At 41.4% G+C, this 21,511-nt stretch overlaps 3 protein-coding genes across 4 annotated transcripts in view; all 3 read left to right on the top strand.

Moving 5' to 3' along the window:
• The first annotated feature begins 25 nt into the window (after window positions 1-25).
• On the top strand, window positions 26-4,850 carry LOC125238436 (TBC1 domain family member 7). The gene is made up of 6 exons (XM_048145781.1): window positions 26-319; window positions 1,016-1,212; window positions 3,350-3,528; window positions 4,084-4,179; window positions 4,255-4,384; window positions 4,555-4,850. Exons 1-6 carry the CDS (start codon window positions 103-105, stop codon window positions 4,651-4,653), a joined length of 918 nt encoding a protein of 305 aa, XP_048001738.1. The 5' UTR covers window positions 26-102; the 3' UTR covers window positions 4,654-4,850.
• Window positions 4,851-6,580: 1,730 nt separating this feature from the next.
• Window positions 6,581-11,689, top strand: LOC125238173. Its single transcript, XM_048145448.1, has 3 exons — window positions 6,581-6,646; window positions 7,951-11,020; window positions 11,130-11,689. The coding sequence occupies exons 1-3, from the start codon at window positions 6,581-6,583 to the stop codon at window positions 11,687-11,689; spliced, it is 3,696 nt and encodes a 1,231-aa protein (XP_048001405.1).
• A 767-nt stretch (window positions 11,690-12,456) lies between these two features.
• Window positions 12,457-21,511, top strand: part of LOC125238435 (clathrin interactor 1) — a 59,609-nt gene continuing 50,554 nt past the window's right edge. For both annotated transcript variants that reach the window (XM_048145780.1, XM_048145779.1), the window contains exon 1: window positions 12,457-12,619. In XM_048145780.1, the coding sequence (XP_048001737.1) occupies window positions 12,570-12,619 (50 nt within the window). In that variant the 5' untranslated portion in view covers window positions 12,457-12,569. The remainder of the gene's footprint in view (window positions 12,620-21,511) is intronic.

The following is a 21,511-nucleotide window of genomic DNA, read 5'->3' as shown; positions in this document are numbered from 1 at the left end:
ATAACCTCAACAGCTGTCAATGTCAGATGTTCAATGACAGATTAATTTATGGGTTTCGATCCCTTGTTCAATGCCGATTTCACTATGAAATTTCGTTAAAATATGCCTGAAGACGCGGTTTCTAGATTGAAAATGTCTGATGAGCGGAATTTCCGTTCATCATACTATGAAAAGGTCGGTTGCCGGGGCGTAGAGGAGAAGAAATCCTTAGAGATACTTATGAAAGAAAAGCCGTGGGATAAGTTGAAGCTGAAACAATTCTGCCTTCGGTTTACTGTGCCAGCTGCTTATAGGAATTTAGTATGGAAGGTTCTACTTGGTGAGTAAACATTCTTTTCATATAATAATGAATAATATCTCTATTTACGTTCTTAAATAGGGCGTTGGTAACTGGGCGTATTGCTACTGGACTTCTTTGTTTGAGAACTCGTTGTTTATTTATTTATTTTATTTTTGGAACGAATCCCTATTTTTAACGGCATCTTTATAATCAGCTTAAAGAGAAATAACGAATGAAATCGAAAATTTAAAATATATAATGTACCTCAAATATTAGGAATCAAAAAGAGAAGTTGTTAATTTTGCAAGTTAATTATAGAAACTAGGACTGAAGAAAAGTTAGTTATGACCTTTGTTATATCAACAGTTGCTATAGGTTCTGGAGAGGATAAGTAAAAGCTGTACAGTTCTCAGACTGAGCTAAAATGCACTTAAAAGTAAAACTTAAGTAAATTTACCAGTGTCATGTGCTCTGCCTACCTCTTTTACGGCGAGCTCACTCCATCGTAGGCCACGTCTTTGCGTTTGGCTAGTCTGTGGCCAAGAGTAAGCCCATTTATAATAAATAAAATAAATTAATAAGTAATTGCATGCCAGTGCACAGATTGAGTATTCTGAGTATCATGGAGAGCACTGGTGATGTGACCAAAGTCGTCATGTCCCTCTGCCATAAGGAACAAACAATGAAGAAAACGAAGAATTGTCAATAAGTTATTTCTTATTTACATAATTCCAGACATCCTCCCAGTGTACCCTGATTCTCACACATTCGTAACTCAGCAACGAACGGAGCAGTACCAAGACCTCCTGTACGCTGTGGAGATGCTGGAGTTAGCGGATATGTCGGGGCCTCGGAGTCAGATCTTGCTGCAGATGTGGCTCTTGGAGAATGAGGAGACAAGGCCGCTGCTGTTCCCGGAGACAAATTGTTGTGTAAGTAAATTGGAGGTTCTTTCATTTACAAATTGGTTTATTCATAAAATCAGTACATCTGTATCGAAATAAATTACAAATAAGATATTGTATGTAAAAAAATCTGAAAATCCATACTAATACACTAGACAAGCACATCACATCTACAACTCGGCTATGATTACTGTCACAATGATCACTGGATACAGGCTATATCAGTTCTTTAACTGCCTGCCTGCTTATTAAATAATAATAATAATAAACCCCCAGGGCAGCTTGTGGCGAGCTGAATGGGAAGTGGCGTCCCTTGGGTCCCATGCCCCCGAGAGTCGATCAGATCCCTCCCTCCAGCTTGCCTTCATTGGCCGGCCGGAGTGAACACTGAGCAGGGGTCGCAGGACTCTCACCTCTGGCTTGCCTTAACCGGCCGTCCAGAATGGGGTGCCAGAGCTATATGCTTGCAGGGTGGAAGTGAAATATGCATAAGACGCGAGTTGGCACAGTGGCTGTTTCGTACAGACTGGGTAGAAAGCGGCGCACACCTCTCCACACCCTGAGTCGCTCACGCTATGTTGTGCCCTTGTCGCTCCGTGCGAGCGGCCGTTTTCGGGGACCCATATAGTGAGTTGGCGAGTCACCGCCTGCCTATTTTGTCATGTTTTGTAACATATGAGTAAGGCAGGTGCCATAGTTTTTCCAATAGCACCGGTTACGAATCCACTAGCAACTCAACATAATAGCCCGGTTTCTTTTTGTACCTTTATCTTACAATAGTTCTACACTAACCGGGCTTGTCCTTGGGTGCATTACTATAGTGCGGACAGGGATAATCGCTGGTTTGTGTCACATTACATTTAGATTAAACTGTTCTAAAGGGCCTCTGCGCTGTTGGCTTCGGCCCCACGTATGCCTTACAAAGGTCCGGGACCCCATGGTCCCGAGATATGTAAAGAACAAACATAATAATAATATTATAAATCAACAGGGCACTTATCCACACACCTTACCACCTAAATGCTCGCGCACCGTGTGGTTTCAGAGGAATTTCCTCCCACGAACGCTCTGGCTGTGGAATGAACTCCCTGTCGAGGTATTCCCGATGAACTACAGTATGGGGTTCTTCAAAAAATGAGTGTACAAGTTTCTAATGGGTCGGCAACGCGCACGCCTTGAGTTGCAGGCGTCCATAGGTTGCGGTGACCGCTTTCCATCAGGCGGGCCGTATACCTGTTTGCCACCCACGTGGTATAAAAAAAAATGTGTCTGTTTGTTTGTCTATCTTTCACGGCAAAACGGAGCGACGAATTAACATGATTTTTTAAGTGAAGATAGTTGAAGGGGTAAAAGGGGGAAAATGACATAGGCTACTTTTATCTCTTTCTAACGCGAGCGAAGCCTTGGGCAAAGCTAGTTAAAAATATTTTAAGATTTAAAAAATAGCATAAGCCATACAAGATTTTTATTGCTGATATTAGTAAATGTTCTTACTTGCATACCTGTAAAAATTTAAAACTGTTGTGTAGGGGCATAAGTTTTCCCTGGATTTTTGTAAAATGGATGAGGAAGGTCACTCGTCATGTCTACATTGGCCAATTTCCACACGAAGACATTGCCCTTATGTTGCGTCATCATAGTCGTCATCATCATTTGCTTGCCCTTATCCCAATTACTTGGGGAGGTGCAGCATGTATTTTATTTCCATATCTGGGCATTTTCACGAAAAACCATTCAAAACCTTTTTTTTTTTCCAAAAAAGTAAACTTAATGTTTTTCCTACTCAGAATCACGAGCCCTTTCGATCCTAATAGGTAAAAAAAGCGTCGCAAATTTAATTTTTCCACTTCGTTACCATTTTTCAAACACTTTGTAACAGCAGTTACAAAGTGGAAAGTGTGCAAATAGAAAATTTTGGGACCATTTTTTGGTCTCCAGTTTTTTGTCCTAGATCGAAAGGGCTCGTGAGTAGGAAAAACATAAAATTTACCTACCTTAGAAAAAATATTTATGGTGATAGTTCTCGCGAAAATGCCCGTCTTTGTATCGGAATTCGGAAGTCGCCCCATATCTCTTGTAGACTCGCCTAACGATTTTTTTTCTTATTTTTTTTTTTATCATTATGGCCTGTATCCAAGTCCTTTGAGCCAATTTTTTTTTTCAGTCCTCAGACACATTCGTCCCAATCGCCGAGACGCTCTCCTCACTATACTCCGACGAGGTCGATGTATACTGGCTAAGCAAAGGGCTCGCGGACGTTGTCAGGCACATGCAAAAGGACCTCGTCAAATTGAAGGAAGCGTTCCAAAGTATGCTGGAAAAGGAGGATCAGGAGTTGTTTAAGTAAGTGTTTTTGTAATTTGTCCACTTTGTCTATGTACAGCTGTGTTTGTAGATCCAACAGAGATTATGTGTACCAGCTACCAAAGACATATCGTCACTACTTTAAAAAAAAACTTGTATCTTCGTCTGTCAATGAAAAGAAAATTGTAGTAAGTATGTATGGAATGCATATAGACTTACTGCGTTTTAACTTTGAGAAGCAACGTGAGATACGAGATTTTTTAAAAGTAGTGACGATATGTAGGTAACTCCAGATAGACAGATTTATAGAGTCTAAGAAAAAAACGTACCTCAAACCATAGAGAAGAAGGTATGGTGGGCTAGATAGCGTTACACCTTTGGGGAACACTCGGCTAGATGGCGCTAATATTAACATTTGACAATATGGGACAAATTGTCAAAACTGAGGTTTAAAAGCTTTAAGCTTGTGCCGAGAGATGGCAGTCTATGCACTGTGATTACATATTTTACTTTGACAGTAACTCTCTATAATACTTGATCCTCTTTGCAGCTACATAATCATTTTACTACAAATGTAGTTTTTTTCTTTTTCAGCCACTTAGCTGATATCTATGCACTGGATGCACTACCTCTAACAAAATGGTTCAACTGTTGCTTCGCTGGCGTATTAGACGACACTTCTCTAGCAAAGTAAGAAATATTATATTTTAAATTGTGTTTAATTCACTCTTACTTTTTCGAAATACTCTATTTTACTTGTTTCAGGATTTGGGACAAAGTATGCAGTGGTGCACCTAAAATACTGTCATTTGTTGCTGTGATGTTAGTTATTACGCTACGACGAAATATATTGAAAGCGAAGAATTCGGAAGGAGTATTAAATTGTGTTTCCGAGGTAAATATGTTAAACCTTTTTTTAAACCGCTTGGCTGTATGGCTTTACTGTCACAGCTCAATGAAATATTAAAAAATAAACAAAAGTGTTGCTATAATTAAAAAAGGCATTATCATAGTAGTTTTATTCTGATAGTTGTAGAGCGAAAATTAATTATTGTTTTTTTGTAGATTCCTGAGCAGTGTGAAGAAGTAGTAGCTAATAAAGCAATAGAACTATGGCAATATTATGGTGCTCAGCCGCAAAGCGATCAACTGGCGAAGAAATGATGTATGACCTTCTAATGGGTATAACCCATTAGAAGTAAAACGGAAGATTATTTAAAAAAACTACCTATTCGGGAAGAAACGAGCTAAATTTTAAATACGGCTACTTAGGTGGTGGCTTTATAAATTCGCACTGTATTTGGATCTAAGTGATAATCGTTGTTTATTAGAGAGTTTTAAATACATTATTATTATAATTATGATGTTGTTTTATTCATATTTAAATAAGTACGTTGTATAATGGTAGTATAGCTACTAGGTGAAATATGACTTATATGATACTTGTCATACTCTCTCTGACAAAAATACGACTCACTTTCGGAACTCCGTTAGTACTTAGTGTCCTGCAGGGCCTGTAGGATTGATACAAATTTCCGCTCCGCACTTACCGACTAACAGACGTTAAGCGCCATCTGCTAGATGATTGTTTCACGACTTTGGCAGTGACAGAGAATACGCCACATAACTGTGGCTCCCTAATAATAGTTATTTGTTATACAAGGGTACAAAGTTGTATTTTAACGCCGAGTGTGGAATTGAAAAACGAGCAAGTGAAAGGATTCTATAGTTGAGAATAGAAGGTTCGAGAATAGAATCCTGAACTAACGAGTTTTTTAATACACGAGAAGCAAAATACATTTGCACCCGAGTGTAACACAAAACTTTTCCCCTCACTATAGCGAGGAAAGTACAAAGCAAAAAAGCGCGTTTATCACTGCTTCCAGTAGTTCCACAGGTGGTAAATCATCGTCATCACTATATTTTTACCAATTTTATCAATTTTAAAGCACAACAAATTACTATATTCAAGGTCAAATTACTTTATCCACTAGTGGATAAAATGCGTTTTTACCCGCTGGTATTGAAGGACAAAACAAGTGTTTCCGAGCTAGTGAGGGGAAAAAGTAATAATTTCCTCCCTAATAAAAGTAATAATTTCGCGCCTTTGTTTTTGACAAACCGGGTTTGTTGGAGTATGCGATAGGAACTAATTAAAAAAAATATCGGTGTTCAGTTTTGCCCATCATTTTTCGGATATTTTTTCATGTTAACTGTGGCAACACTTTGTCACAGTTGAAATTCGAATATTAAAAAAAAAAACGGTTGCTCTGTCATGCAATTGACAGAGCCAGTACGCAATAGATTCGCGAACAGTCACCATCACCTTAGCCAGTCTCGCTATTTCTCGCAGTGATTCATTAAAAGCACCATCATCCGTAGTTTAATATCATTTCAATAAGTGTTGTGTATCGGAGAGCGCCAGGATCATCCGTGGAGAGAACGTCGAAGGTCTAAGTTGAAAGCTCGAAGGTAACGGTTTTACGCTTCCTCTAGCTTGCGACAAGGAGCTGAAATCACCGCCAGCGGGCCTACAGCGCGACCAACGACTCAGTCCTCACATTCCCGGACTGTAAGGTAAACTTCGCTTACACTTATTTCACACTTAGTCGTCTAACATCACATTTATCATCTTCACTCCATACCAACTTCCTTGCTGACTCGGCCCTAAATTCCACTCTATCGTTTTCCCCTTTTCGCCCCCATACAGTCCATTAATTGTCGAACATTTTGGCCTTCGAGCCGCATACTTTGATAAAGCGCCTATGATTTGTCGTTTTCGTTTTAAATATTCGCTTTCTCAAATTTGTATTGTCATTTTTCGCACTTTAAAATTTAGGGTAGACTTGTTAAAATTTTGTGGGTAAGCAAGAAAGTTGGTCGGGTAATGGTGCTTTAACAAAAATCATTCACTCACTTTTCATTTTATTGGCAACAATTTTGTCAAGTGTCACCTGTCAGCTGACACCTGTCACTTCTGTCAGTGTCAATCAACCGACTTTTGTGTGGTTGTGATTTATTCTGTGAAGATTAGTTTTGTTGTAATTTTATATTAATATCGCCGTTTTTAGTGTAATTTAACGCCGTAATAATGACGAATGGCGATAAGTCTGTCGGAACCGAGGTTGACACGGTGATGATTGCGCGTGACTATCAGGTAATGAGAATTGAATATTTGCAAATGTTGTCGGACTCCGAACTTGCGCTATGTGACGAAAGTGAGCTGTGTTCTATAGCGAAGAACTTCCATGAAGCGCAAATAAAGTTATTAAGTAGTGCTCCTCGGTCCGAACACAGGGAGATCTGCTCACATACCGCGATGTTCGATTCGAAAGTAAGGGCAGTACGGTCGAGGTTACAGAATAAGAAGCCTTGTGCTGGGACTTCGTCAGTCTCGGGCGTGCCGCAGCCGGTCTTGCCTAAGTTACCAAAACTGCAAATTAAAGCATTTGATGGGAAAATTGAAAATTGGGTAACATTTATGCAGTTGTTTAATTCTTTGGTGGACAAGCGGACTGACATTGCTCCGGTTGAAAAATTACATTATCTTTTGTCCAGTGTGCAAAACGAAGCTTATGACCTTATAAAGAATTATCCTGTTACCGATGACAACTATAAGGTAGCATATGAAGCGCTGTACAAGCAATATAACAAAACTAGATTAATTGCTACTACATACTATGAGAAGCTTGTACAGTGTGAGCCGGTGAAGGCATCCCGCGCTAGTGACCTGCAGTGGGTTTATAGGGTTTTTGCTGAGAATTTGTCGATTTTGAAAGGTTTCAACTTACCGGACAAAAATTTCCTTCTCGTACAACTACTGTGGTCGAAGCTTGATAGGAACACTAAAGAGCAATTCGAATTAGAACATAACTCTGATGACATTCCTGAGTTTAGTAAATTGCAGGATTTTATTGAAAAGCGACACCGTGCCTTAGACGCTGCAGTGGCATCGGGGTTTGTCGCAAGTGCTCCGCAGCCAAGTAGTAGCAAGCCATCTAATAAGCCAAAAGTAGCCTTGGTAGTCTCGGCTCCTAAGTGTGAGGTGTGTGGACAGGCCCACAGTCTTACATCCTGTCCAACCTTTTTGAGTTATGACCCCGCTTCTCGGTTTAAATGTGCAAAAGAGAATAAGTTGTGTATTCTGTGTCTGTCTGGGTCACATCCTATGAGGTCGTGCAAGTCGAAGCAGCGGTGTGAGCAATGTCGGTTCTCTCACCATACGCTGTTGCATTTTAATAGTGGTAAGGTGCCTGTACCCCGGCAACGGATGTGGATGATTTGAAGCGTCCATCGAGCTCAACAAACCCTCTGGTGATGGTAGCCAATAATGTTGCCGCTTCATCTCTATTTTCGACTGCGAGAGTATTGGTGGAGAATGCCAGAGGGAATTTAGTTGAGGTAAGGGCCTTGCTTGACTGTGCCAGTGGTTGTAATTTCATAAGTGAGGCATGTGCACAGAGACTTGGTCTCCGGGCAGAATATGGGAACCATGCCATCACTGGTATCGGTGAACTTGTGTCGAAGCCTGGTGGTACATTGTCATGTACCATCACACCGAGCGTTGGGAAGGCTGATACTAGCCTCTCATTTCAGGCTTATTTGCTGCCTAAAATTTGTCCTGAGATGCCGCCTGAACTTGTCGACCTGTCATCATGGCAACATATTAGGGGCTTAGAATTAGCTGACCCCTACTGGCACATTCCAGGACCTGTTGATCTATTGTTGAATGTCAATATTTTCGCTTCTTCGTTGCGCCCAGGTTTAATCCATGGGGCCCCGGGCCAGGCGACTGCCGTCAACACCGTTTTCGGGTGGATTCTGATGGGAGACGCAGGCGACTGTACTACGGACATTTGTCGTTCTCGGTTCCGTAACAACAGTTGTCAGCTGGTAGTGGGCAAGTTATCGCTTGACGACTCCATTAAGAGGTTCTGGGAGTTGGAAGATGTCAACTCTCCGAACACCGTCATTTTATCGAAGGAAGATCAGCTGTGCGAGGAATACTTTCTCGCTAATTTTCGTCGCACAGAAGAAGGTAGATTTGTCGTTCCTTTACCTTTTGCTGATACTTCTAATAAACCTATCTTCTCGGGCTCTCGAGCCATCGCTCTTAAGAGATTCTTGTCGTTGGAGCGGAAGTTATTAAGTAACTCCGACTTCTACCAGAACTATGTAGCCTTCATGAAGGACTACAAAAGCTGTCGCCACTTTGAGGAATGTGATCCTCCAAAGGTGGATTTGGGGGGGTTCTTTTACATACCCCACCATGGAGTGTTGAGGCCCTCGTCGACCAGCACTCCTCTTCGGGTAGTCTTCGACGCTAGTGCCAAGGACAGCCGGGGTGTCTCACTAAATGACGCGCTACTGCCAGGGCAGAAGCTGCAAAACAACATCTTCCACTTGCTCCTTCGTTTTCGGTGGCATAGTGTTGTGTTCACAGCAGATGTCAAACAAATGTATAGGCAGATCTTAGTATCCCCGGAAGATGCTGAATATCAGCGCATCCTGTGGCGTCCGTCTGTCAATGAGCCTATCCGGGACTATCGGCTGTTGACCGTTACTTACGGCGTGTCCTCAGCTCCCTACCAAGCTCTTCGGACAATAGCTCAACTGGCGAAAGAATCAGGAGAAGAATACCCTTCTGGCTCAGCAGTGCTAGACCGAGACATCTATGTCGACGACGTGGTGTCTGGAGCTCAGTCTGTCGAAGAAGCACGGAAGCTTCGATCGGAGTTGTCTACCATCTTAGCTTCTGGTGGCTTCCATCTACGGAAATGGACGTCCAACCACCAGGAGTTCTTCGAGGGTGTCCCTTCCTCAGACCTATATTCCGAGGACTTTCGGGAGTTCAACTCCATTGGGGACATCTCACTAAAAATTCTCGGCCTCTCGTGGTTACCCCAGACGGATGACTTCACCTTCAAAGTGTCTGTCGAGGATCGACGGTGCACTAAACGCACTATCCTCTCAGAGATCGCTCGAATTTTCGACCCTCTGGGCCTCCTCTCACCTGTGTCGTTCTTCGCGAAGTACCTCATGCAGTTGCTCTGGGTCTCAGGTGTTTCATGGGATGATGATGCGCCAGAGAACCTTGCATCCGAATGGCAAGAATTCAAAGCGCAGCTTCCTTCGTTGAAATCGGTGTCTGTCCCGCGCCGTATGGTCAAGGATTTCGTCTCGCTCGAAGTCCACGGTTTCTGCGACGCCTCAGAGCGAGGGTATTGCGCGGTGGTCTATTTACGGACGTCAGGTGAGGATGGAACGCGATATGTTCATCTGGTCTGCAGCAAATCAAGAGTGGCACCTCTTCGTAAGCTGTCGATACCCCGTCTAGAGTTGCTGGCTGCGGTTCTACTTGCTGACTTGATAGCATCTGTTGCAGAGGCTCTGACGCCCCTCCACAAGATTTGTGAAATTTGTGCGTGGTCTGATTCCAGCGTTGCTTTGACGTGGATAAAGTCTTGCCCGTCCAGATGGCAAACTTTCGTGGCTAACCGCGTGAGTCACATTCAGGATATCATCCCTCCAGACTGTTGGCGGCACGTGAGGACTGGTGACAATCCTGCAGATTGTGGATCGCGAGGACTCTTGCCAGATGACCTGGTTCACCACAATAACTGGTGGCAGGGCCCATCTTGGCTAGGTTTGGATAAGGTTGACTGGCCTAAGTCCACGGTGGCAGTGGATCTGGACGTTCTACACGAAGAGCGCAAGGTCACTGTGCTCACTGTTTCAGTGAAAGAATCATGGACAGACAACCTGATGAATAAATTCTCGTCGCTAAGGACACTGCAACGTGTCCTTGCATACTGTCGCAGGTTCGCATATAACGCGAGGAATCAGAAGATGCCCAACAACTTGTTGAGCGGTCCCCTGACACCGCTAGAACTTAAACAGACCCTCATGTTCCTCGTGTGCCATGTGCAAAAGCACCACTTCGCTTCGGAGATCGAGAAGGTGACAAGTAGTCTTTCGAACTCTCTCCCGAAGGCATTTAAAAAACTGTGCCCATTCCTAGATGACGCGGGTCTCTTGAGGGTGGGCGGACGCTTGTCGCGAGCCTCTCTCGAATTCGATGTTAAACATCCCCTTTTGCTACCTCGCGACAACCGTCTGACCTATCTCTTGATTGACGAATACCACAGGCGTTTTATGCATCCGGGCATCCAAACGCTCCATAATTTGCTGGCGCAGCATTTCTGGATCATGAGTCCTAAGCGGGCTATCTACGCCGTGGTCTCAAAGTGCATGAAATGCTTCCGGGTTCGCCCGCTGGGCGCTCCTGCGCCATTCATGGGAGACCTACCAGCTTATCGCATCACTCAACTGAAGGCTTTTTCGAGCTCAGCGGTCGACTTTGGTGGACCTTTCGATATCGCCCTTGGTCGTGGTCGCGGGAACAAGACGTACAAGGGCTACATCTGCGTCTTCGTTTGCACCGCGACAAAGGCGATACATACTGAGCTGGCTACGGAGTTGTCCTCAGACGCCTTTCTGGCTGCGCTCCGGCGTTTCGTCGCCCGTCGAGGTCGGTGCAGTCGGTTAGTCTCTGACCAAGGCAAAAACTTTGTACCGACAACGTCTCGTGGAGGATGCTGCCGCACGCGAAGCAATTCATTTCGAATTTAACCCGCCAGGGAGCCCACATTTCTCGGGACTCGCTGAAGCCGGGATCAAGGCGGTAAAGACACACCTCTCGCGCGTCATAGGGAACCAAAGGCTGACGTACGAGGAGTTTTCGACGGTCTTAACTCAGGTCGAGGCTTTGCTGAACTCAAGGCCACTCACTCCTCTCAGCTCCGACCCTAATGACTTTTCAGCCTTGACTCCGGGTCATTTCTTGACCACAGAACCCCTGTCGGTCGTGCCTGAGGAGGATCTGGCAGACGTCCGGGTTGGCCCTCTCCAACGCTGGAAGCTGCTGCAGAAAATGCACCAAGACTTCTGGAGCAAATGGTCTAAGGAGTACATGCATACTCTCCAACAGAGGATGAAGTGGCACGACAAAGAGTCTAACATCCAGGTCGGAGCACTCGTGCTCGTCATAAACGAGCAGACGAGCCCAATGAAATGGCCCCTGGGTCGCATCGTCGAGACACACCCCGGATCCGATGGAATCTGTCGTGTGGTTTCCGTGCGCACTGCCACAGGGTTGTACAAACGGCCTGTGGTCAAGCTGTGCCCATTGCCGGTGTAGCTGCTGCTCTAAAGCGGTTCAATTGTGTCGTCTATTTTCTTGTTTAATTTTAATGTTTTCGTATCCGTATCGTTTTCGCCATTTTTTTTTTATTTTTTTTTTTCGCACTACGTCAAAATACTAGTGTATTTTGGTGGGCGGAATGTTCAGTTTTGCCCATCATTTTTCGGATATTTTTTCATGTTAACTGTGGCAACACTTTGTCACAGTTGAAATTCGAATATTAAAAAAAAAACGGTTGCTCTGTCATGCAATTGACAGAGCCAGTACGCAATAGATTCGCGAACAGTCACCATCACCTTAGCCAGTCTCGCTATTTCTCGCAGTGATTCATTAAAAGCACCATCACCCGTAGTTTAATATCATTTCAATAAGTGTTGTGTATCGGAGAGCGCCAGGATCATCCGTGGAGAGAACGTCGAAGGTCTAAGTTGAAAGCTCGAAGGTAACGGTTTTACGCTTCCTCTAGCTTGCGACAAGGAGCTGAAATCACCGCCAGCGGGCCTACAGCGCGACCAACGACTCAGTCCTCACATTCCCGGACTGTAAGGTAAACTTCGCTTACACTTATTTCACACTTAGTCGTCTAACATCACATTTATCATCTTCACTCCATACCAACTTCCTTGCTGACTCGGCCCTAAATTCCACTCTATCGTTTTCCCCTTTTCGCCCCCATACAGTCCATTAATTGTCGAACAATCGGTGTAATCTATTAGTAGAAATTTTAATTTTCCAATGGCAACACTAAACCCCTCGCCATTTTGCGAGAATGTCAGCCAAATCATCAGCTTGGATTTTTCGTTAATTTTATGTTGTTTTACATTATAGTTGCAGTGATTTTTGTTTGAAAAAGTTATTGAACAGTTAAATAAACAAAATGGATCGTTTTATAAGCATGTGGAAAGTGCGGGAGCTGGCGGATAAAGTGTAAGCTGTGTTACGGTTTATTTCGCTTTTATGCAAATTGTATCCATCTGTGTGACAAATACAATAGTATAATGAACTCATTTGCTTATTAGGATTCTAATACACTTAAGTTTCCATGTGCGTTATTTCCGAATTCGTCTTAAACGGCAATTTCAAGTGGCCTTCCTATAAGTAACTGGTTTTACCAAAAATTGCTTGCGAAGGCCAATTTAGTGGAATAAAATCGGTCTAGAACGTGGAAATGGGCTATAATTGTTGATTGGCGACCGGTTTGCAAGTTACCATTGAGCTGTCATGTCATTTAGCGATGTAAACCGCTGAAAAAGCGAGTTTCATCTTACGAAATGCCTAAGTGTGTCCAGTTACTTAACTGGGTGGGAGAGGCTATCTTAACGACTACTATTACTTGGATCATTGTCTAATTATGTTTTAAAGACTCTTAAAGTATAATTTTGTCTCAGCTTACTAAATATTTAATACACACAACTTACATATTATAAAATATTACATCTTCATTCTTATAGGATACCAATTGTTATGACTTTCCTGAAATTTAAGACATTGTGCTTCCCATTGTAATAGTAATAATAGGTATTTTATTATTTTAAAATATTAATGTTTTCATGTATTATTAGAGTTCTAACAACATAAAAAAAAAACATTTCATTCTACCACAATCTTGATATCATAACTTTTTCATGAGTAGTTTTTCAAAAAGTACAAGTACTATAGTTTAAATTTGACTGAAGTAACACATTGTGAGTTAGTTAGCCCCTCGTGAGGCAAACTCCAATAGGAGGAATGTCTATTTTATAAGAAGGTTAAAATCCCAGTAAATCTAAAATAATTGAGAAGTTAACACTTTCGTAACCATCAACCTGTCTGGTGGGCGCTCATGAACTGCTCAAATGGCAGTTTTTGACATAGAGCACCATTGTTCGTTTGGTAGTCAATGTGATAAAACTAGAAAAGGTGGCAAATAGGCTGATTTATGATCAATAATTGGTGAATTGTAAATTGTGAACTAATTATCATCATTACTTCATTACAAATGTTAATGTCTAACTGACTGATCACTTTCCAAACTCACTGCATGAGTTAATGTTATTGACTTGTATAAGTTGGTATCACCAAAGAAAATAACTAGAGTCAGTAGAAGATAATTAACAGGTTAATAAGCCATTTTTGTTGATGTCAACAGGAAAATTAATTAATAAAACAATTAATTCATTTTATTGCATTGGATTTTGTGGTTAGCTAATTAGATAGATAAAGGTGCAAGGTTTTAAAAAACAACTTCTATTTGCTCTACACAAACTCAACATTTAGGTGTCTTTGATGTTTGACACAAACCCCATTAGACACACTAGTTTTTAACTGTTTGCTGCCATAGTTTCTGCTGTGCAGCAGATTTCATCCACATAAGATATTTTTCCTCATTTTTCAAATGTTTATCTTCTTATCCAGGCTTTCTATGATGCTATGCCGCTGCAATTCCCTGGTTTATTCCTAATTTTAAAAGCCTGTCTGAGGAAATGGCCACATAAGGTTTCAAAATATCTCTGATTAAAAACGGGGATCTTTTTTTTTTTTAAGTTTCATCTGCCATTGGCTTTCTTAGCCATAATCAGATTATATGGTACTATTAATAACATTTTCCCGGTGGTGGTCCATTAACCACCATTCCTTTTATGTGGAGAGAGAGGGGCGTTATTCTCTCTAGTCTAGTTCCAAGATCTTCCACCTTTTGAGTCTTGTGTTGTTACTGTTTTCATTTAGTAGGTCTCTAGCAAGTTCATTCTCATGGATTGTGAGTCTTCGCAAGTTCATTCTCATGGATTGAATACAGAATACAGAATCATTTATTTGTCCAACATAGGTGTACATAAGTTGTTACATTACATTTCAGTTCAGTTTCACTATGTGGCACCTTACGGCATACAAATTTGAGAGCATGCATGTCAAACTATAAATTAATAATTACCTACATAATGAGGAATGAATTGTGAGGGCATCTTGGTTTTAAAATGTATCTGATCAAAAACAGGCACTATGGCGTTATGTCTAATGACGAGGGCAGTGTAACAAAAAATTGACAACATTGATTAAACTAAAGAGATTAACAAATTTTCAGCCATTTCACCTGATAGCCTTGCTAGTGATATAAACCAGCCGTATCTTATCTCATACTGTTTTTACTCTGAGAGTGATACTCCTATACAACTAAAATTTGCTTTATATATATAGTCCTCCATGTCGTATCCGACAACGGCGACCTTTACATTTTCCTCTGATGAGCACGTATATGGCTCGCGAATCCGAACTTGGTCTTAAATATCCGGTCGCACTGTGCGCAGTAAAGCTGGCCCTGTTCGTTGTAGGTGTATGCGTAGGACGGCTTGGGTCGAGACTTCCGTTGAAGGCGCTTTTGGTCTAGGTGTTCTAGTCGAGCTTCTTCAAAAGTAGCTACACCTTCTCTTACCTTCTTGCGCCATTCTGGTCGCCTGACCGCCAGCTCCTCCCAACGCTCAGGTGAGACATTGCAGGCTTTAAGGTGGCGCTTCAGTACGTCTTTAAATCGCAGAAACTGTCCCCCGTGGCTGCGTTTTCCATCCTTGAGTTCCGAATAGAAAACGGATTTAGGGAGTCTACAGTCATCCATTTGCTTTACAATGTTTATGATACAGTAGTGTTTTTACAACCCTTTGATGAACCCAACTCCTCGGGTGCCGGACTGATTTTTGAGCCATTGGAATTTGGATTTTATTCTAATTTAAATTAAATTTGATTGACGTAATCGCCCGGGAGTCGACCGGCCGACACTCCAAGGGTTAAGGAGATAATCTGAAATAACTAGCAATAAGGATTAAGTGGCTTTATGCAATTTCACAGCTCACTGCACCTTTAGTATACATTAAGTCGGCCTAAAAAAATGGTGGTGGTTAAAAAGGACTTATCCCTGAAACAGATCAGTTCCAGTTAACTTATCTCATCCACTTTACTGGGAATGTTTAGGTATCCAGTCTTTATCAGAGAAGTTTAAAATTTTCGTTACTTTAACTTTTTGACGAGGAGTTTGTTCGGATACTTTGGATTACAAAGACCGCTGGTTTTGCGAGGGTCATATTACAAGGCTATACCTTCTTTTGAGTCTCATACCTACTTGAAAAGGGCTGTAAGATTTTTCCCAGTTAGATGAAGATGAACCATGAAGATCACAAAATCGAATAAGATTAAATATTTCTGGAATGTATTTTATGTTCAAGCTTCATTGTAAATATCATATAATTGGTTCCAGTCTTACTTATCCAACAGAACACAGTTAGTCCAAGTAGAGTATCATAATTCACAAACTAGATTAATAGAAAATGTACAATCAGAAAAGAAAATCCTGTCGGGCTCGATACCACAGGGAAGTAACCTTGGATGTCTCCTATTTTTAATTTACATAAACCATCTCCCCAAAATATTAGATCATTCGTGTGTTCTTTTCGCTGATGATATCTCTATAGTTTTCCCTTATTCTGCTAATAATAATAACTTAAACTCTACGATACACAATACTCTATCCAAAGTTGACAACTGGCTCCATCTTCACAACCTTGAATTGAATCTAGATAAAACAAAAATTATGCAATACAAGCCACACCAAAAAAGTAATTTACATATTGAGTTTACTTACAATGACCAGGTATTAGAATGTATAGAGTCATCAAACCTTCTCGGACTTGAAATTGATACAAATATGAACTGGAAATTACATATACAAAAAATAGCTTCAAAACTATCAAGCTTTACTTATGCCTTAATGGAAATAAAAAAACATACTGATCTCAAAACAGCTTTATGCGCCTACCACGCATTTGCCCACTCTAGGCTGCGGTACGGTATTATTATATGGGGCAACAGTACAAATGTCGACGATCTATTTTTGTTGCAAAAAAAATGTATACGGATATTAGTAAATATAGACCAAATGGATAGCTGCAGACCACATTTCCCTAAGCTCAACATCATGACACTAACATCCTTGTACATATTTGAACTATGTAAATTTTTAAGAAAGTATAACCAGTTTTTCCCAGCAGCAAAAAATCCTTCAAATATTAACTTACGTCCTAGAGATAAAATTCCATTACCGCCATCTAAGTTAAAAATGCATGCCTCTAGTCCACACTTAATGTGTATAAAGGTGTACAACAAACTCCCAAAGTCTATAAGAGACGAAGAGGCCAATACACTATTTAATAAAAAAATTAAAAAATATTTAATAGATAACTCTTTTTATACCCTGAAAGAATTTTTTGATAGTTGATGTAGTAATAATAGTAAATTTAAGTGTTTATATAGTTGTGATACTGTAATTTTAATAATATTTGTTACGGTTTTAAAATTTTGTGTATATATGAATGTCTTGTATATTAGTCATAGAAATTTATTAACATCTTAAGTCATAGCATAAGTTAGATATAAGTTAAAATTGCAGTGCCCTACAGGGTTTCGTAGCAGACCAAATATAATGTACCACCTGTATAACCTACGAAAGCAATAAACATACTGATTACTGATTACTGATATCTATCTAGAATATAAACACAGTGCAACCATGTTTTTTATCTTTACGTAATCAACGTACACATACTGGATGTGATCCACTAATGATGATTGTAATGATGCTATCCTAATAACAGGTATTTAATCTATTCTAAAATTAACTGAAACGAAACTAGTACACACAAGCAATTAAACTCACAACAAATAAATTAATAGTTTAAAAAACACTATAAAACACGCTTTTATAAATGCACGTAAAAGCCAAAAATAAATTATGGATCGTTCAAGTTGTCTCTATTTGTGAGCTGAAGTTTAAAAACTATGTGCTTTTAATTATAATATTTGATTGTAAAAGCGTGGGGCGCTGGAACAGGAAAGACTTTTTGTATAACTTGCTGATAAATCAAATTATGCTATGTTACGGGAAGGAGGTTACACAGATTGACGCGCTAACTGGAGTTGCAGCATCACTAGTAGGTTCTTCATTAAACAGTCAAATCAATTAAAAGTCAGTGTTCAAAGTAGGTACCAGTTTGTCGAACTCAGACAAAATATGCGCTAGTAGCGAGGAGAGTCGACAGTCACCGACACTTAGAACGCCGCTTTTTTCCGGTAATCAAAGTACAAATGGGGAAAGTGTCTACAGTGACAGGATGCAGAGTTCTTGTTCGTGGACGAGATATCTTTGGTTCTCTTTGGTAACCCTTAGGCGGCATATGTAAACGTTATGTTCTTATGCAACTTCATTCGCCAGGAAGTTCGGATTAGTATTTGTTTACAAGAAAGTCTTTCCTGTTCCAGCGCCCCACGCTTTTACAATCAAATATTATAATTAAAAGCACATAGTTTTTAAACTTCAGCTCACAAATAGAGACAACTTGAACGATCCATAATTTATTTTTGGCTTTTACGTGCATTTATAAAAGCGTGTTTTATAGTGTTTTTTAAACTATTAATTTATTTTATACTTTTTAGTCATTAATAATGAAATACTTTTAACATTTATACATAAATTTATTTCAAGTAGGCGGATTTTACATGCCATTTGTGGCTTAACGTGTACTTATTGCTAATTGCTACTTAATAATAACTAGCGGCTACCTTCTTATTACGGTATTATCATAAAAATGTTTATACCTAGTAAGTTATCCGTAAAAGATAGACAATATAGACATGTGCCATCGCGGACTTTTTGAAGACATTAGAGAGACATACTTTCGCCATACATTGTTTTGAAGCTCTCAGCTAGTGGGATTTTGTTTGACTCGATTAGAAAATATTGTCACATTTCAACTAATTCAAACAAAATTTAAGTATTTCTTTTTTGCCGAGCCCCCTTTATTTGCTCTTAAGGGTCACAGGAAAACCATTACCCAACTTATTTTAAATACAACGTTGATCTTTCTTTTATGCGGAGGCTTCGCCCCCCGAGCCCCCTTTGTTTGCTCTTAAAGGTCACAAGAAAACGCTAACCCAACTTATCTTAAATACTACGTTGATCTTTCTTTCATGCGGGGGGCTTCGCCCCCCGAGCCCCCCTTTGTTTGCTCTTAAAGATCACAAGAAAACGCTAACCCAACTTATTTTAAATACAACGTTGATCTTTCTTTTATGCGGGGGGCTTCGCCCCCCGAGCCCCCCTTTGTTTGCTCTTAAAGGTCACAAGAAAACGCTAACCCAACTTATCTTAAATACTACGTTGATCTTTCTTTCATGCGGGGCCTTCGCCCCCGAGCCCCCTTTGTTTGCTCTTAAAGGTCACAAGAAAACGCTAACCCAACTTATTCTAAATACTACGTTGTTCTTTCTTTCATGTGGGGGGGCTTCGCCCCCGAGCCCCCCTTTGTTTGCTCTGAAAGGTCACAAGAAAACGCTAACCCAACTTATTCTAAATACTACGTTGATCTTTCTTTCATGCGGGGGGCTTCGCCCCCGAGCCCCCTTTTCTTTACCCTTAAGGATCACAAGAAAACCTTAACCCAACTTATTCTAAATACTACGTTGTTCTTTCTTTCATGCGGGGGCTTCGCCCCCGAGCCCCCCTTTGTTTGCTCTTAAAGGTAACAAGAAAACGCTAACCCAACTTATCTTAAATACTACGTTGATCTTTCTTTCATGCGGGGGCTTCGCCCCCCGAGCCCCCCTTTGTTTGCTCTTAAAGGTCACAAGAAAACGCTAACCCAACTTATTCTAAATACTACGTTGATCTTTCTTTCATGCGGGGGCTTGACCCCCGAGCCCCCCTTTGTTTGCTCTGAAAGGTCACAAGAAAACCCTAAACCAACTTATTTTAAATACAACGTTGATCTTTCTTTCATGCGGGGGCTTCGCCCCCGAGCCCCCCTTTGTTTGCTCTTAAAGGTCACAAGAAAACGCTAACCCAACTTATTTTAAATACAACGTTGATCTTTCTTTTAAGCAGGGGCTTCGCCCCCGAGCCCCCCTTTGTTTACTCTTAAAGGTCACAAGAAAACGCTAACCCAACTTATTTTAAATACTACGTTAATCTTTCTTTTATGCGGGGGCTTCGCCCCCGAGCCCCCTCTTTTCGTTACTCTTAAGGGTAACAGGAAAACCCCAACCCAACTTATTTTAAATACAACGTTTATCTTTCTTTTATGCGGGGGGCTTCGCCCCCCGAGCCCCCCTTTGTTTGCTCTTAAAGGTCACAAGAAAACGCTAACCCAACTTATTCTAAATACTACGTTGATCTTTCTTTCATGCGGGGGCTTGCCCCCCGAGCCCCCCTTTGTTTGCTCTGAAAGGTCACAAGAAAACCCTAAACCAACTTATTTTAAATACAACGTTGATCTTTCTTTCATGCGGGGGCTTCGCCCCCGAGCCCCCCTTTGTTTGCTCTTACAGGTCACAAGAAAACGCTAACCCAACTTATTTTAAATACAACGTTGATCTTTCTTTTAAGCGGGGGCTTCGCCCCCGAGCCCCTTTGTTTGCTCTTAAAGGTCACAAGAAAACGCTAACCCAACTTATTTTAAATACTACGTTAATCTTTCTTTTATGCGGGGGCTTCGCCCCCGAGCCCCCTTTTCGTTACTCTTAAGGGTAACAGGAAAACCCTAACCCAACTTATTTTAAATACAACGTTTATCTTTATTTTATGCGGGGGGCTTCGCCCCCCGAGCCCCTCTTTTCGTTACTCTTAAGGGTAACAGGAAAACCCCAACCCAACTTATTTTAAATACAACGTTTATCTTTCTTTTATGCGGGGGGCTTCGCCCCCGAGCCCCCCTTTGTTTGCTCTTAAAGGTCACAAGAAAACGCTAACCCAACTTATCTTAAATACTACGTTGATCTTTCTTTCATGCGGGGGCTTCGCCCCCGAGCCCCCTTTGTTTGCTCTTAAAGGTCACAAGAAAACGCTAACCCAACTTATTTTAAATACTACGTTAATCTTTCTTTTATGCGGGGGCTTCGCCCCCCGAGCCCCCCTTTTCGTTACTCTTAAGGGTAACAGGAAAACCCTAACCCAACTTATTTTAAATACAACGTTTATCTTTCTTTTATGCCCGGCTTCGCCCCCCGAGCCCCCCTTTGTTTGCTCTTAAAGGTCACAAGAAAACGCTAACCCAACTAATCTTAAATACTACGTTGATCTTTCTTCATGCGGGGGCTTCGCCCCCCGAGCCCCCCTTTGTTTGCTCTTAAAGGTCACAAGAAAACGCTAACCCAACTTATCTTAAATACTACGTTGATCTTTCTTTCATGCGGGGGACTTCGCCCCCCGAGCCCCCCTTTGTTTGCTCTTAAAGGTCACAAGAAAACGCTAACCCAACTTATTCTAAATACTACGTTGATCTTTCTTTCATGCGGGGGGCTTCGCCCCCCGAGCCCCCCTTTTCTTTACTCTTAAGGATCACAAGAAAACCTTAACCCAACCTATTCTAAATACTACGTTGTTCTTTCTTTCATGCGGGGGGCTTCGCCCCTCGAGCCCCCCTTTGTTTGCTCTGAAAGGTCACAAGAAAACGCTAACCCAACTTATTTTAAATACTACGTTAATCTTTCTTTTATGCGGGGGGCTTCGCCCCCCGAGCCCCTCTTTTCGTTACTCTTAAGGGTAACAGGAAAACCCCAACCCAACTTATTTTAAATACAACGTTTATCTTTCTTTTATGCGGGGGCTTCGCCCCCGAGCCCCCTTTGTTTGCTCTTAAAGGTCACAAGAAAACGCTAACCCAACTTATCTTAAATACTACGTTGATCTTTCTTTCATGCGGGGGACTTCGCCCCCGAGCCCCCTTTGTTTGCTCTTAAAGGTCACAAGAAAACGCTAACCCAACTTATTCTAAATACTACGTTGATCTTTCTTTCATGCGG

Source organism: Leguminivora glycinivorella, chromosome 23, assembly GCF_023078275.1.
Source record: "Leguminivora glycinivorella isolate SPB_JAAS2020 chromosome 23, LegGlyc_1.1, whole genome shotgun sequence".
In the NCBI taxonomy this organism is placed as follows: Eukaryota; Metazoa; Arthropoda; class Insecta; order Lepidoptera; family Tortricidae; genus Leguminivora; species Leguminivora glycinivorella.
The sequence above is the reverse complement of the archived record's forward strand: the minus strand, read 5'-3'. Positions and strand labels throughout refer to the sequence as shown.